This window comes from Mustelus asterias, chromosome 1 (genome assembly GCF_964213995.1).
Source record: "Mustelus asterias chromosome 1, sMusAst1.hap1.1, whole genome shotgun sequence".
Taxonomy (NCBI): Eukaryota; Metazoa; Chordata; class Chondrichthyes; order Carcharhiniformes; family Triakidae; genus Mustelus; species Mustelus asterias.
In genome coordinates, this window is record NC_135801.1 from 130,730,804 (window position 1) to 130,748,974 (window position 18,171).

At 40.9% G+C, this 18,171-nt stretch overlaps 1 protein-coding gene across 1 annotated transcript in view; it reads right to left on the reverse strand.

The window, feature by feature from the left end:
- Positions 1-17,162, reverse strand: part of map3k1 (mitogen-activated protein kinase kinase kinase 1, E3 ubiquitin protein ligase) — a 110,923-nt gene extending 93,761 nt beyond the window's left edge. Inside the window, exon 1 of the mRNA XM_078218874.1 lies at positions 16,464-17,162. Within this exon, the coding sequence (XP_078075000.1) occupies positions 16,464-16,816 (353 nt within the window). The 5' untranslated portion in view covers positions 16,817-17,162. The remainder of the gene's footprint in view (positions 1-16,463) is intronic.
- Positions 17,163-18,171: the final 1,009 nt, after the last annotated feature.

Below are 18,171 nucleotides of genomic sequence, written 5' to 3' on the forward strand. Positions count from 1 at the left end.
TGCTCCATTTCCTATCCAACACATTTGTTTGCAGTTTGACTCTTTTATACTCCAAAAGGAGTAAATGTAAAATTTAGACCAAATACCCCAGAGGAAATCAGCGACAGTAAACAGATTACTGAACTATTTTATGAATTCCTGCTTTCAATTTTAGAAGTACAGTCTTGGGATGCACAACCTCCTTAAAGCTAAACTAAGAATAAATAGTCTAGGTCTCTTTCCTCCTCTTCCCCCACCCATGTTAAATGGGTATAGCCTGTATACTACCCAACATTGAAGCCCCCTCCCCCACACCCAAATCCAGAATACATCCTGTGCCCTCGCCAGCCTTGGGGCAGGTGGGGGATTCCTGGGTAAGATGCAGGAGGGTTCCCAGCCCGTATTTGACCTGATGCCATGAGACTTCATGGAGTCCAGGGGCAATGTTGAGGACTCCAGGGCAAAGGGAAATTCCCTCTTGCCTATTTACCATTGTGCCATCTCCATCTCCGTTGTCAGTTCCAGCCTGTCCGGCTTCAATCCTTAACTTCCTTTTAGCAATTTGATACAACTGAATGGCTTTCTCGGTCACTGCTGTGGATTTGGAGTCACAAATAGACCAGACCAGCTAAGGGTGGCAGATTTCCTTCCCTAAAGGGACATTAGTGAGTCAGATGGTTTTTATGCATCACTAGACTTTTAATCCAGAATTTTATTCAATTCAAATTTCACCATCTGCCATTGTAGGATTCAAACCCAGGTCATTACAAACTGTCTCTGGATTGCTAATCCAGTGACAATACCACTACACCCTCTTCAGAACAGCTTTAGTATGACAGCCTGAAGAAACAACCAACCTTTTGGTCAAAGGCATGAGCTTTCAAGAGGCTTTTAAAAGATCAATAAAAGTGGTGGGGCAAGGAGTAGTTTACAGTTGGGGTTCCGGTATGCAAAGTTACTGGAATTATAGGCAGTGAAATCTGTGGTCGAAAGTTCAGGAGGTGATGAGGGCAAACTTGATGGGGTGACCACTGGTATGAGTGAAGCAGACTGATTTAAAAGAGGAGGATAGAGGTCTCAATTTGCTATGGGGCAAGAGAAATATAAATCAAGTTAAAATTGTCAAAGAAACAAAAGCTCTGATCGGACACTCCAACTAGTGAAAACAGCCACAAAGACCTCAATTCTTTCCCCAGTTTTGAGATTCCTATGAGATTTTTATTTCAGCTGAACGTGGGCAACACTGGCAAGGTCAGTATTTGTTGTCCATTCCCAACTGCCCTTGAACCAAGTGGCTTGCTAGGCCATTGCAGAAGATTGTTAAGAATCAACCACATTGCTGTGTGTCTGGAGTCACATGTGGGCCAGGCAAGGATGGGAGGTTTCCTTATTAATGAAGCAGATGGGTTTTTACAACAATGGTCACCATTACTAATTTTATTAATCGAATTCAATCCCACCAGTTGCAATGGTGGGATCAAACCTTATATCCCTAGCACTTTAGTCTGGGCCTCTGGGTTACTAGTCAAGTGACATTACCACTCGGCCATCAATTCCAGAGTTGCTGCAGAGTTTGTTGGAGACAGAAGGGGCAGGAGAGATTTAGAAATAGCAGAGATTGAATTTTAAAACCGTAGACATATCGGAATGAAAGAAAGTAAACGGTTCCAGAGGAATAGTAAGTCAGCCACATGTTTGGGAAAGTCGTCCAAGCAAAGATGAAACTGAACTTCATTAAAACAGAAAAAGTCACTGGGTGTTTCCCTTGTTTCGACAACTCTGGAGGCAAAGATTGCTAATTCTTTGCGGGGAGTGGGAAAAAGTCGAAGCTGTACTTAAGTGAAAAACAAGAGTTTAATAGCTCTTGCAGATCCTCATGCCAATTGGAAGTCACGAAATGTTTCACACCAACATGTATCAAAACCAAGAATGAGATGCTGCAGCTCGATTTCACAAAGTAAACACATGCACTTCATTCAAGTTGCATACACAAGAATGTTTAAATGTTTCCAGAAATTAATAGTCGTATCTCAATATCTTAAAGTTGTCTATAGACACACTCCCTCAGATTTTACAAGATGAAAGAAAAGGAAAAAGTTAGCAATAGTCTATGCTCTAATTTTAGAAAAGCCAACTTGTGCAATAGCAAGATCCCACAAACAGCAATTAAATAAATAAACGCCCACAATCTGTTGTGTGCGATATCAGTTGATGGATAAATGTTGGCCAAAACAATGGGAGAAAGCCCCAGCTCTTCTTTAAGTAATCTCATGGGATTTGTGTCCATCCTCGGCAACTGACAAGACCTTGGTTCTGGGTTCATCTGATCAACAGCATCATTCCCTCAGTAATGCTCTATATGTCAGTGCCAATTAAAATGACCAAGGTGAAAGGGATGATGACAAATGAAAAAGTCAACACTGGCTTAAATCATCTCTTCCATGGAAGATTATAGACAGCCAGCTTTTGTTATGTACTGGAATTTTGTATACTCTGCATCAAATCAACAAACTAAAATTTCACAAACAAAATGTAACCATGGATCTAGTCTAAAACCAAATATTGAGAATGTTAAAAAGGCACAGAAAATAAGCACACAACTAACTTATTTAAGCAATTTTTCCTAAAAATGATATAACAAATTGCCAAAATACAATTGGGCTAAAGCACTATATGCGCACTGTCAACTTCAAAATGAGTTCCATTTAGAAACAAAATCAATAATACAATTTCACAGTTAAAATACATGAAAGCTACAAAACTTCCAAATAGCATTTTAGAGGAACAGATAGGATGTCAATTTTAGTTAACCACTTACACTTTACTCACATATCAGCATTCAAAACTGAACTTCCCCTCAAATCCACTAAAGTTACATTTTCCAAAAGAATTTTGGATAGTGGAGTCAGCACTTAACACAGTTCTGTTGGAGTGTGAGATTATACATGTGCAGAGCTACCACTCCCCTCCCCCAGACACTAAGTGTTAAACAAGCCCACCATCACTGAAACAAAATTGCAGATGTACTATTTCTGGAGAAAATAGTGCAATTTGGCCTGTGGAGAGGTCCCCACACACCATGTAGAACTTCGATGCATACAGGATTGGGGCCAACTCCCAGGTTATGCTACAAATCTTTTTTGGTCCACAATCACTCAAATTGCCTTGCATCAGCACAAATATGATAAATATACTTAAACTTCACAAACCAGGTTACTTAATTCACTGATACCAGAATGGTGGGATTCTTTCAGATTCAGAGATGCCCTACGCAAGCAATCGTTAAAGAGGCTCAAAAGGTAGTTTAATGACTGATAAAGACTACAAATGGGGGAATTCTGTATTCATATCTTGATAATCCAAGAAAACCTGTAGTTCACAAAATTATCCATTGTCACTTAATTCAGTTAAGGTGTGCACACAGACATTTCGCTTTGGTGGGAAGTAATCCATTCTGTTTAGGTAGATAACTCTCACCTTTGAAAAAGTGCGCTGTTTGTTACAATTATGCAGCACAGTATCAGAAAGAGGTCCATCTGTTTCCCTGCAGGGCAAACCGATCTATATCTTTTAAAATCTGTCACACCACCTTAACTCCACCCAGGATTCACATTACTGGCAAACAAACAACTTCTGCACTTACAGTGCAGACAACTAGACATTGTTCAACCTACTGAAACCATCTGTGAAACTTCAGACAGTTTCTATTGGTTGAATTTAAATAGTCAATACAGCATTCTTTGTTTTGTTAAAAATGTTAAATCTGACCTTTTTTATAAAAACCAAAGAATGACACCATTGTGCAGCATTGAGAGAAACAGCAGAGAACATTTCAGCAAGGCTAACCACATCAAATACTTTTATCAGCTTTACCAGATCCGCAGATAATAGTCGCATCTTGTCTGCGTAAACATAATGGTTAATACTTAGATGTATTAAATGCAGTTCAAATGAGCTCAAGATAATGATGAGGCATACCACTTCACCCATTTTTACTCATTTATCCAGAATGACCCCAAGTTCCCTATACAGCACTGTACCCGATTCACTCCATGTACAGATTGTTCCTTGTACTATGCTCTTATCAATTTTTTTTAAAAATTAGACTGAACTGCAATGTTCATCTCCCTAAAAACTCTACCTGTCACGTAGTCATTCCTTTTCATTTCTCCCCTCCAAGATATTGTGCCACTAATTCATAATTACTCATCAGCCTTCCTTCCCACAACCCCAAGCTTGAAGCTTCTATTATGAACAGTAACCTCAAAGAGGCCACTCTCTCAGCAAGCACAGCTGCATGGTGGTAACCTTCCCACCCTTCTTTCCCATCCCACTGTCAGAAGAATTACCATTACCTCTGCACTGCTAACCAATAATGCCAGTTTTTTTGTGAACATGCCCATTGCAAGGCCTGTGGACAATTATATTGACATCCTGGTTTTTAACCAAAGCTTGTCTTAGGGGTGGAGATGCCTTGCCCTTTATCAAAGCCTTTGTCTGCCTATGTTTGTCACAATCAATCAGCTAGAAACAAACTACCAGTGTATCATGGCTACAAAAGGCAAGGTTCCACCTTGGTCTCTTTGATATGTCCTCCTCAAGTCTTTTATGCCTTCTGCCTTATTTTAATCCTCACCATTTTATCATCTCACCGAATCTCCCCACCTCAAGAGATATCCTCTCTCCACCTTGGATTTCAATCTTCCAGCTACCCTTGCATTCTTGTCCTGCCCTCCCTAAATATATCTCTTCCCTCATAAAAACTATCCAAACATATTCATGTCTACTCCATGATCTTCCCATTGCGGCTCTACTCCCATCATGTTGAACAGTGTCATATTATTTCCTTTCATGACCTTAGAAAAAAAACTCTTATAAACTCCCAGCTGCCTAACCTTTTTCATAATTTTAAACTATTCAATCACCTCCTGTCTTTGGTTGCCTTTTTACCATCTCCATTATATATAGTTTCTTTCCACATAACTCTCAGCCTTGTTTCTCATCTCTGTGCTACTTTCAGTGCTTCAAAATCTATCTTATGCCTCATCGACCAAAACCATGCATTCTAGACTGAGCAATGTGCAGTTTAATCTTGCCTTTCTATTCAAAGATGAAAAATGCAGTATTATGTTTACAGTCAAGCATTTTCTAACATAGGACAGCTGTTTTTTAATCCTCCTTAAAAAAGTGAGTTCAAATGCATAAATTGTTGTTTGGCTTTTACCAGATACAAAAATATGCTACAAATGACTGTGGTAGAATCTCAAGCCTATCCTTAATGGATTTTAGAACCTTTTCAGTGCAGTTAAAATTACAACCAAAGCAATGACTTCCTACCATAATGTTGAGGAAATTGGGGGTGGGGGGGGGACAAAGCAGATACTTGTGATATGAAGAGGGACAGAAACTATGTGGTGATTATACATCTGGAATTCATAACATAACTGTTGGGCATAATGGTTAGTGGAATTTGGCCATAAAAGTGGCTAGTGATCGGTTTTGCCGATAAAAAATTACTGACCAGCCATAGCGACAGTAGTGCATGTCTGAACAGAAAATGTCTTGCCTGCACTCAAATGGTGCAAGTAAATGTACTTCACTTGTATGCATTTACTTAATAAAGGTCTATGATTAAATTTATTGTCACATGTATACAGTGGAAAGTATTGTTTCTTGCACACTATACAGACAAAGCATACCGTACATAGAGAAGAAAAGGAGAGAGTGCAGAATGTAATGTTATAGTCATAGCTAGGGTGTAGAGAAAGGTCAGCTTAATGCGAGGTTTCATTCAAAAATCTGATGGCAGCAGCGAAGAAGTTGTTTTTGAGTACTATGACTCAAAGTAAAGCACACAATGATCAGAAACACATGCACACTGCTGGACAGCTGATCATTTTATTATTGAGATCTATACGCAAATGGTGTCTGTTAGACATTTTTATTTGCTAACAATTAAAATAGCCACAACTGGATTCCAAATAGTCTTGGGCCAACATATTGCACAACTCTGCTGCAGACAGACTTAAATGTAAATGGTGTCCTTTGCATTCAATTTTCTGAGGACAATTTATTAGCATAGCTTCAGGTGCAACAGTGGATGGGTTCAGGACACACTGGTATTAAGAATACATGCAAATTAAAATTAAGGAAGGAGCCAAGTGAGGAGGAAATGTTGCAATTGGGCATCAAAAACAGCCTTTGAAACAGCTCTATAGGCATTTTGGTCCATTGATAGTTGAAGAGAGTGTTAAAATAAGGTTCTCCCTTAATGCTTTCACCCAAGCACAGGAACATGACAGAAAATCCCAGCACTACTAGTGTAGAGGTGGCAGTACATGAGGCACTTAGGAGGAAGGGGGTCCTATTTACCCTATTGATCGAAGCATCTCAAAGAGATGGAACCAAATTAGAGGCAATGTTGAAAAAAATAACAACCAGTAGATAGACCCCATTCTTAAAGTTCTAGCCTATGGCTACTAGGCAGCATATTTTCTTGCAGCAAAAGCTTACTGTACTGCGCTTTATACAAAAGTGGTTCAGGAACAGTTCACAATGATAGAATGCCATTCGGTCCATCAAGTTTGTACAAACCACCCAATCTAATGTCACTCTTCCACTTGTTTCCCAAGCCATTTAATATTCTTTATTCCACACTAAACTGAACTCCCATCTACAATAATATAATTTACCGGAATATCTGAGAAGAGTCAAACAATACTCAGAAAGGTTTCTGTCACCATTCCAGGTCAAGAGTTAAGAGCTCTGTTCTGCATCAGAATTTCAGCACTGGTTTGTTCTGATGCTCAGCTACAGATGTTTAACTGACCAACCCCACTCAACCAAGTGAAATCTGAGAAGTTTTATAAAGCAACCTATCTAATAGGCTGCACTTTAGCCCTGTTGAAGTCAACTGCATCACTCTGAACATCGGAGGTGAATCTCAGGCTTTGGAAACACCATTGAAACTTTACATGTCATTCAGACACAAGAATAATACAGCTTTTGTGTAGAATCTCTCATGTGATAGACCTTGTTTTGAAATCAACAGGGCTAGCCAAACTTCTTGCAGCACGAGCTGAATGTATGGCATGAAGCACAGGATTGGATCCATGCTCATAGTCTATGCCCCCTTCTATAATGTCATCACTATTTACCAGAGTACGGCCTGAGTTGTGGCTAGCTCTTGATCTGTTCTTAGTAATGTGGTACAGGGATCTTTGGAGGCTAGTTACAGCTGACTATTTGCTTGCTGGTTGCTCTTTGGTACAGGTGTTGAAGTTTCCACTGCTAGTGCATCTGTTGAAAACTTTGACTGCGATTACTTTGTGCTTCGGTGTCATGCTTGCAGGCATGTTTGACCATACATTCTATCAAGCCAAGCTGATCAGCCTAGCATATCTTCTTTCAGACGGAGCCACCCAAAAGCACAACAGTAACAGAAGCATCTACTGGTAATATTATAACCAGCCAGGCATTCAGATGTCTTTCTGGTGCCACAGAGTCTGCCATTCCTCTGGGATTGGGAGCCTCTCACAAGCATTAAATATCTCCCAAAGGTCTGGCCATCCCCATCTGCAAGGGTCCTTTTATTTACTAGGGCTCTTTAAGATCAACTATCACCGTGGATTCCAATTCAAATTTCATGGCTGCCTTTTACAAATTATGTCCTGCATTTCAGAATGTCAGCAGGATATTGTGCAGGATGCCTCTGACCCCAAATGAATACAAAGTACACCTGCTTGTTTGAACTGGGTATTTCCAAAATCACTGGTGCCCACACCAATAGACTCCAAAAAGTGTGGACAGCAGGAAACAAATTTGCAAGAAGACCAACCAGAGCTAGGAACATCAAAATATACACAGGCTGTTAAACCTATTTTAAAAAGTAAACACCAAAATTAAGTCAAAGGCAGCCATTGTGCTGATGCTTGCGCCACAAATTTTAGGCCACTTTGTATTAATGTGTGTCACAAGCCAACTCCTGTTGTTCATGCAACTAAATCCAGTTCCTTTATTGCAAACAGCCAGAAGTCAGTCTGTTAGAATCGGAGTTAAAAGGCAACATAAAATTCAATTCAGATCAGTAGATCTCTTTTCAAAGACTTCACTAGTCAATTAAGTACAACATAGAACTAAAAGTTCTCGGCACATTTATTAACTAAGAATTGTATATCTGCCATGTCCCTACATTCTACCTTCTACAAAATTTAGTACTAGTTTTGGAATACATTTGCTTCACGGAAACAACTGTTCACAAAAAGCTGGAGGAATAAATTTTATATTCTATAACCCACTTTTAATCTATTGACCATATTTGGTAAACAAAGTTCTCCTTCATTGTAATTGAGATACGGCACCGATTTTACACAAAAAGTTTACCATTCTTGAAAGGAAAAACAGATGATCCACAAAAATGAAGGAAATTCATTAAGAACTACAGTCAATGTAAGAACAACATTTTAGGTACTGAACACCATATATGGTTTAGCAAAGCTGCTATTGAATTTAATTCTTCACAGAATTAGATTTGTTAGAAGTTTCAATCGGATGAATTCCTCAGGGTTTTCCTCTAGCGAAAATGGTATCTTCCCTTCCATCACTACACAGATGTAAAAGGTCTGAAAATTACTACTTTTTTGGTTTATAGTCATGTGCAGTGATGGGAGGAAAGATACAATTCTTAATGGAGGAAAACCCCAGAGGAACTTCTAAGAAAGCTAATCATGAAGAATTAAGCTCAATAGCAGAACTACTAAACCATATATGGTGTTCAGAACATAAAATGGTTTTCGTACATTGGCCATAGTTCAGTTTCTTCATTCCATGGATCCCTTTCTAAAGGAACTGGATTAAAACTTTATTATAATTGCTGGAGATACAGGACTGACTTACACAATTTGATTTAATTTTCACTTGTATTAGCATACAGTGAAAAGTATTGTTTCTTGCGCGCTATAGAGACAAAGCATACCGTACATAAAAAAAAAAAGAACAAAGAACAATACAGCACAGGAACAGGCCCTTCGGCCCTCCAAGCCCGCGCCGCTCCCCGGTCCAGGATTGAATCCTGAATCCAGGATCCCCGCCCAATTTTCCAGCCTATCTACATACCAATATCCTATCCACCGAGCTGTCCCTCACAGGGGAGGAAAGGAGACAGTGCAGAATATAGTGTTGCAGTCATAGCTAGGGTGTAGAGAAAGATCAACTTAATGCAAGGCAAATCCATTCAAAAGTCTGATGGCAGCCGGGAAGAGGCTGTTTTTGAGTCGGTTGGTACATGATCCTACACTTTTGAAGGTAACAAGGTAAATTTTGTTTACCAAATTCAGTCAAAGGGTTAAAAACAGGATATAGGTTTTAATATTCAAGGGCTGAAGGCCTCTTGTTCCGGTGAAACAAGTGTATAAATTAGTACAGGTCAAGTATCCTTCATCCATAGATCTGAAAACCAAACACATCCAAAAGCTGCACTTTTAGCACAGGAGGTCTATTTATTTGTCTGCACTGTTCACCAGAAAAAATTGCAAGGTAAAACGTTAGAAAATTACAGGGACCCTGTATTTATTATTCATATATCTTACTTTTCTAGCCATTTTATTTACTTTAGACCATAGCTAGCCTAGAATTAAGTTATTGCAATGCAAGTTTATATGTGGTATCCGAAAACAAAAATTATCCAGAATGCAATCGACTGAGCATTTTGGATAAATGACACTCGAATTGTGCAGAAGGATAGAATGTAGCGATCGAGGCAAAATCCTCTGATCTTAACTGTACAACATGTTTTTAGTTCCGAATGATGCACCTTAAGTTGTAAGATATCTATCTCGAGGTGTTACAAGATTTGTTTAGAATTTTTTTGTTGTACTTAACCGACCTGTATAGTTCTTGAAAAAAAAAGGTTTTGCTGAATTGGATTTTATATTGTCTTTTTTTCTTCCTGGGTCTAAGGAGGTATTGACTTGCTGGTACTACATTACCCATTTATGCCAATTACAAGAAAACAACCAAGGCTCAAACATTAAGGCCAGAATTTTACCATCCCATCCGCCATGGGAATTGGAGCAGGCAATGGGAAGGTCCTTTGACCTCGGGCAGGATTTTACAGTTTTCGGTTGAGCGAGGCTGTGAAAACCTGCTCTAAAGGTTCTGGAACTTGGAAGTGCTTATTTATGATATTTTGTACTGTCAAGCTTAAGCTGCTGTCAAATTTCCTCTTATATTCAACTTCAAATATTATTTAAGTCCAGTGAATGCTTGCTCACACTTTCAGCCATAAAGATCAGATGTTTAAAAGCAACTTTGGATTGGTATGATGCCATGGGAGAATAAACTAATATGCCTCTCATTTTGAGCAATACTATTTGAATAAAATGGCAATCAGCACCTGTGGAATTATCCCTGAGCAAAAATCACTTTAAAAAATGTGGGAGAAGACAAAAATGGGAAAACACAATCAGTCTATTAAATAAAGAGATTGTACTGAATGATTTTCTCCACAAGTCACACTGGTTTAACAGGTGTGAAAAACTAAGTGTTATTTGAAATCAAGCATTTCAAAATTAATTTTGTGCTGCAGTTAGTCATAAGAACAAGATTTTTTTAAACTGTCAGTATGCTCATACCAAGCATACACGATAAAACAAATTAACTTTTAGTATATATTGGCAAGAGACAAAAAAACACACTTGGCTCTGCATGTGTCTCAACTGTGGAGCAATACACAAGTATCCCTTTTCCTCCTGCATCCTCATCTTTCCACTGCTATAAGTGACTCACATGTAACTGCAGTTTTGTAATAAACCCAAGAATCATATGTAATCAGCACAGGCTGATAACTTATTAAATGGTGGGAGTCCCAGGACAGACTACTAAGCAAGACCAAATCAAGAAAATAGGCAAATGAGAAAAACAATTAAATTTGGGAAAGCAGGAAAGGTGCAGGAGGAAAATAAAGTTAAAATGCAATAATGCTTCAGAAAACCAGATAGCTAAGAACATAAGAACTAGGAGCAGGAGTAGGCCATCTGGCCCTTGGAGCCTGCTCCGCCACTCAATAAGATCATGGCTGATCTTTTTGTGGACTCAGCTCCACTTACCCGCCCGCTCACCATAACCCGGAATTCTTTCACTGTTCAAAAATGTAGATCCTTGCCTTAAAAACATTCAACAAGGTAGCCTCAACTGCTTCACTGGGCAGAGAATTCAAGATTCACAACCGTGTGTGAAGAAGTTTCTCCTCAACTCAGTCCTAAATCTGCTCCCCCTTATTTTGAGGCCATGCCCCCTAGTTGTAGTTTCACCTGCCAGTGGAAACAGCTTCCCTGCTTCTATCTTATCTATTCCCTTCATAATCTTGTGTTTCCATAAGAATTCTCCTCATTTTGCTGAATTCCAATGAGTCCCAGTCTACTCAGTCTCTCCTCATAAGCCAACCCTCTCAACTCTGGAATCAACCCAGTGAATCTCCTCTGCACCCCCTCCAGTGCCAGTATATCCTTTCTCAAATAAGGAGACTAGGTGTGGTCTCACCAGCACCTTATATAGCTGCAACATAACCTCACTGTTTTTAAACTCCATTCCTCTAGCAATGAAGGACCAAATTCTATTTGCCTTCTTAATTACCTGCTGCACCTGCAAACCAACATTTTATGATTCATGCACAAGGACACCCAGGTCCCTCTGCACAGCAACATGCTGCAATCTTTTACCATTTAAACAATAGTCCATTTTGCTGTTATTCCTACCAAAATGGATGACCTCACATTTACCAACATCTGCCAGACCCTCGCCCACTCAGTTAGACTGTCTATATCCTTTTGCTGAAATTATGGAAATCATTTCTCAATTTATAAGGAAGCAATAAGGACACGGAATCCTCTTGATAAAAACTAGGACTTTCAGGGTAGCACCTTCCTCCACATCGCCCCCACCCCCATATTACTAATACAAGACTCAGGAAAGATCAACAAACTAATTGTTTTTCTCCCCTCTAGTTTTCAAGGAATAATGAGGTATTTATTCTATTAAATAGTCAAGTCAAAAAAAGGCCATGCCAAAGATGAGAGTTCAGAGAATTACAAATTCTGAAATTCCACGACGAGAACAGCTCTTGCTGAAAATTCCAAGAACTGGGAATGTTTTCCTTCTTGAAACATGTAGTTGCAGCTTACAAGTACATCAGACATGTTATAGCAGCAACATGAAAATGTCCAGTCTTCAACTGGACTTTTCTTGCTAAAAGCAAGTTATTAAAATGCACCCTATCACATGATTACATTGAGAGCACAGCACATTTGCGTAATTATCTCCCACTGGTAACATGACGTGTTAAAAGCAATTGTGTGTGGTTTCAATACGGTCAAATCAATAATGAAATATATCCAACAATACTCAACTCCCAGTCACTTCTACACGAGGTCAAACTGACTCTGCAAATATTAATATTCAATAAATCCCTAGAGGAGATCAAAGACTACTAAAAAGCTCAACATTTTAGAAGTTATAATTTAAATGCAAACTGCAATTGAGATTTCCCCCCAAATATTTCTTTACCTCTTAATATGGAGGAGGAATAAAATAGCACTAATTTCCTTTTCTCTCTCGAACTAATGCCATGGGCTTTGGAGGCTCAGCCATTGAGTATATTCAAGATTGAGATCAATTTCTAAATAATAAAGAGAAGAAATATGGAGATAAAGGGAAATGGCATGGACGTAGATGATCAGCCATGATCTAATTTAATGGTGGAACAGGCTCAAGGGAACAAATGGCTTACTCCTGCTCTTATGTTAAATGAGATTGTAAGTGACATAAGTTCCTACCAGTTACATTTGTGCTAAAACCCAGACCACAGTATAATACGAACTGCTTGATTATACTTGATAACTGTCAACAATATTAAGTCAAGGACAATGTAGCTGAACATCTAGCATTGAGCCAGTTGCAAAGCAGAAGACACCTGCAACCTCTGCTTCACAAATCTGAATGGATCGGCTTTCAAATTATTTCATGGCTTGTTGCCCATCCCCAATTACCCTCGAAGGTGGTGGCAAATAATCTTCTTGAACTATTTCAGGTACACCCATAATGCTGTAGGGAGTTCCAGGATTTTGATTTAGTGACATTCAAGGATGGCAATATAGTTCCAAGTCAGGATGGTGCATGGCTTGGAGGGGAACATGCAGGTGGTAGTGCTCACCTGCTTCTGTTGTCTTTGTCCTTCTAAGTAGATATTGTAAATTTGGAAGGTGCTGTTGAAGGAGCGTTGGCAAGTTGCTAGAGTGCATCATGCCTATTTGAGTCCATATGACCCTTCTGCAGAAGTGTAGAAGGGTCATATGGACTCAAAAAGTTAACTGTTTCGCTCTCCACAGATGCTGCCAGACCAGCGTTTAGCTAGCATTTTCTGTTTTTATTTCAGATTTCCAGCATCTGCAGTACTTTGCGTTTATTTGGAGTGCCATGTTCAGTTTTGGACACTGAACCATGGATTTGGAAGGGGTACAGCACAGATTCCACTATAATGATAAACAGATTTAAAAGGTTAGGGGGACAGGTTCCATAGACATGGTTTATATTCCATTGAGTACAGATTACTGAGGTGCAACTGAAATCTTTAAAATAATTTTGGAATTCAATAATGACAGAGGAAGCTTCCACTTTCACCACATTCAACTATTAATTAATGCTGTACAGTTTTCATTTTGTTGATCCTCCATTGAGCAGATCAACCATGCAGTCTCAATTTGATAGTCACATGGCTGGCTGAGAAAATCTGGGTAACCACCAGCTTCGAAGTTTGTCAAGTAGCATACTGAAATGGATTAATGTTAGCCCTTTGATTGATGGTGACGGTGACATGTGATGTGATGTAATGGTGCTAGTCAATTCAGAGTAGACACTATTTGCCTTGCAAGTCAGTTAGATTCTAACCAGAAACAAGTGTTTCGGCACAATCAGTAGCATAACAATGTTAAAAAAAGCTTCGACACTTTGCATAGAAGTTATTCATTGTACTATTCACTGGTGTTCTTTTGGGGAGTGCTGTTGGGGGGCCAATTATGAATGTGCCAAAAATCAATTTGGCAGTAATGTCAATTGCAAACCAATGTTGATGAACTGCTCAACAGAAAATTCAAATTATTTCTGATTTGTAGACAAGCAGCTGACAAGAGGCTGTCAATGTTTTGGACCAGTTATTTCACCCCAAGTTTGGCAGTTTCTTTGAATACGCCCGAGGGCCTCAGACAGTTGGTCAGCTTAGCATCAGTCAATGAGAATCTCCAGTCAAATAGATACTCTCTCTGGAGGTCACATGAAGAATGCCTGCTTAGGCCTGATGCTTGGGCGGCTGCCGGTCATGAAGCCATACCTCAGTCCAAATCGAGAAAAGAAAAGGAGGGCAGAAAATATAGATGTATTTGCATTGTCTAGCAACTGGAAATCGTCTCAAAACAACATTTGTTTGTAATGAAACTAATGTCCTCAAGAAAAAAATTGGATTAGACTAATATTTGTCAAAACATACTAGCTCTGTAGGATTATGGTCCCAGAATATCAAAAATATGCATACAGCCATATCATTTTTTCTATTAGGATTTAACCCAAATTTCTAAAATACTGCCCCCTACCTCCTATTTACAATATCTAACAAGGAAAACTTGCTTATTTGCTTAAATTGCCGCAAGAAAGTTTAAGACTGAAGAGTACACATGGTCAATATTTATTCACAGGCCATCTCAATTCACATCCAGAATTTTCTCTCTCACCATCTTTCCAATCCAAACAAGAACATTACCAAAATTCAAAATACATTACAAGAGTACAAAAAGGCGTAAACTTAAAAACTGCAGTGACGATCAGAAGCTAGGAACAGGCAAAGTTTTATGAAACCAACACTAACAAAACGGTCAAAGCAAATTCCTTTCTAATTTACTAGTCCATGAATCAAGTGTTAAGACACTATACTTGCATTATTAAAAGATTTTATAATAATTGCTACTATAGGACGCTGATAGAAAGTTGCCAGTAGTAAATGTTCAATTTTGATATTAGAAAACCAAAACCCACTATTCCGACTACACTGCAGTTCTACAAATTCATGTGCAGCACTCGAGGTTGGCTAGATTTCACATTCAATTTCCAAATGTTGTGTTTAATTTAATGTGACACCCCCTGTGTACCGTACTACAATTCCCTCAATCTCTCCACCTCCCCCTCTTTGGAACCCACTGTTGGGAAGAGCATTGCCTATCCTCTACCCATACACACTTTTGATATGCTTCTGAAGCATCTCGATACTTTTTTTACTCAGTTAAAAATCATATAAAAACGGAAGTTTGCAAGCTGCAGTTTGAAACGAAACATTTTACAAATTAAGACGGCACAGCCCGCTACTGATCTAACATTAACCATCACCGAAATTAGGATTAGGCAATTAGAGTTTAAACTCATACGTGAAATACAGACCTATTACCTCGCTCGCATATAAAGCTTTCACCTAAAAAAAAGGATCTAATTTCAAATTCTAAAGAGGCTCCAGGTGTCTGGCATGTCTTTGCACACTCTGCGCTCGGAGGGACAAATGTGAAGACGCCTAGTGTCCAAACCCCAAAATATCAGAACTAAAACTAAAACGCGTGCCTCAGTTCACGTGCTACAAGCAGTTTACTGGGCTGCTTAAGCCCACAGGCGAAAAGTAAAATGTGAAGAGACTGACAGACATGGACAAATTTGTCCGGGGGGGGAGATCGGGGATCGTCCCTTTATCAAAATTCAAAAAAACTATAGCTTATAGTAACTTCTCGATCCATTTGTCCCTCCAGCATTCGCAATGGCCCAGGCTTCACTACAGTCCAATGTTACTAAGTCCTGCATTGCACCTACACCGTAGGAACTTCTCGAGTCAGCCACAGTAATACAATTTCTGCCAACTTTCCCAAATAAACATGGGAACGGTTGGTTCTTCAAAAGATCAAACAGGGTCATATGACGATCCCACAACCGACAACACATTTCAAATCTGTCCAGGAAGCGGCCCCGACCAGAGCAGACACATCTCCAAAAAAAACACATCAGGCCGTTTGAACGGGGGAGTTAGATGTAAAAGCCCCACACAGCAGCCACTGTTTACATTGACTGAGGAGGTCGGTCTGAACCTCCCCCTCCCCAATCACCCCCATCAACTTCAACCCTCTCCCCACTCTCGTCCCTCCTCAACTCCCCCACATCCTCCCCGACCGTCCCAAATCACCCCAACATCCCCTCACTGACCCTCCCCATTCCCCCAACACCCATGGCAACCCCAACATCCCCTCCCTGACCCAGACCCCCCTCACCCAGCCCCAGCTCTCTCTCCCCCAACCTCACTCACTTTCTAGCCGCTGTTAAAACCCTCCCGGCCGACGTTACCAATGGAGTTGCCTCACACAGCGGCCCTGTGCCCGGGAGGGGGGTGAAGGATGTCAGCTCCTTACCTGAAGGGGGGGCCTATATCCATGAGGATGGCTCCGGCCGAGCCGCTGTACCCATAGCCCGCTGCCCCGGCAATGCCGCCGCTGCCGCCGCATTGCGCGGGCTGCTCGGCTCCGGCCGCGGGCAGATAGGGCTCCAGACTCGGCTCCTTCTCCACCGAGGCGTCGAAGTCGACGCTCTTGACTTTCCGGAGGTGCTTCCTGTACAAGGCGAGCTGCCGCTGGGCTGAGCCCGGCTCTTCACTCGGCTCCGAGCTCTTGCTGCTGCTGCTGCCGCCGCGGCTCCCGGTGCCGGTGTCCCCGGTAAACGCCGCCCGGCTGCCGGTCCCCCCCGCCGCTGCTGCCGCCGCCGCCATTTTGTCCAGTTTCAGTTCATGGGGCCCCGCGGTGTAGTGGAAAGATGATCAGCCTCTTCCTTTCCCCCCTCGCTCCCAGCAGCAAACAGCCGGGCCGAGCTCCTCTTCACAGCGGGCCGGTCACTCGCTCAGTGAATAAGCACCAGCCCCGGGGCCGCACTCACCCAACTCACATCCTCCTCAGCTCAGCCCCGCTCCGCCCTCTCCTCACCGCCCGCGGCTCTGCTCAGCATCAACGCCGCGGTGAAGATCATCTCTCTCTCCGGGCGGGAGGCCGTGCTAACTCCGCTGGCTGCCTGACTGACCCACCGAGCCGGCTTCACTCTTATTGACACAAACTTTGCCTTTTCCTTTTTCTCTCGCAAAAAGTGCAGCAACAGGAGGAGGAGCGCCCGAGCCTGCTGCGTGTTGTCGGCCCGGCCCCATCCCTTCCTTATATGGACAAACTTCCCTTCCTTGCGTTCGCCCCAGCTCCTCTCCTTCCAACAACCAACCTTCACAGCCCCGAGATGGCCGGGCAACCGTGGAAAGGCTCAGTCATTTCATTCATTCATTCGTTCATTCATTCAGGCGAATTGGCCTTAACTATTGCGCTGAGCTTTCCAACATAAAATCACTCATATTGTCAATGAAGAAACCTGCGTGAGAGTGTTATTGAGTTAATAAAGCCACTTTTGGGGTGAGATGTGTGGCCATTAAAAATGTCATGTCATAAATTTGCAGAAGTTAGTTGGATATGATTCTACCCCAACAAAATAGTGGAAGCACAATCCATATTAGCTTTTAAAAGGCCTCAAGCAAACTCCTTTTATTTTTTCTCTCACCCTTTCCATACTTCTGAATTTACGTAAAACATGGTACATCTATACTTTTTGTCAATTCCAACGAATTGCCATCAACTTGAGACGTTAACACAAATACAAAATATTTCGAGCATATTTTTTTATTTTAGCTTTCGAAAAGGGCTAAAGGATAAAAAAAATTAAAGGGGATAGGAAAAGGTCAGTAATAGGCGAAATGGACAGCTCTATCAGAAAGTCATAATGGAGTCCTTCTGTACTGTCTACTTCACTGATGCTCGCTTTATTTGTTTTGATCTTCACATACATTTCCCCCTTGGGGAATAGTTTGAAGGATTACTAGACTGATGAACCTCCTTCCATAGCTAGCAAGTCCCAGGGTGGGACTTGAACCCAGAGCTTCTGACTCAGACAAGGGCACTACCTATTAAGCCATAAGACCTCCATGTCAGTTTAGATAAAATTCACCTCCATTGCTATAGTGACCTGCTAGTGACCTGCCTGTCTGTATAGCGTGCAAGAAACAATACTTTTTACTGTATATTAATAAACGTG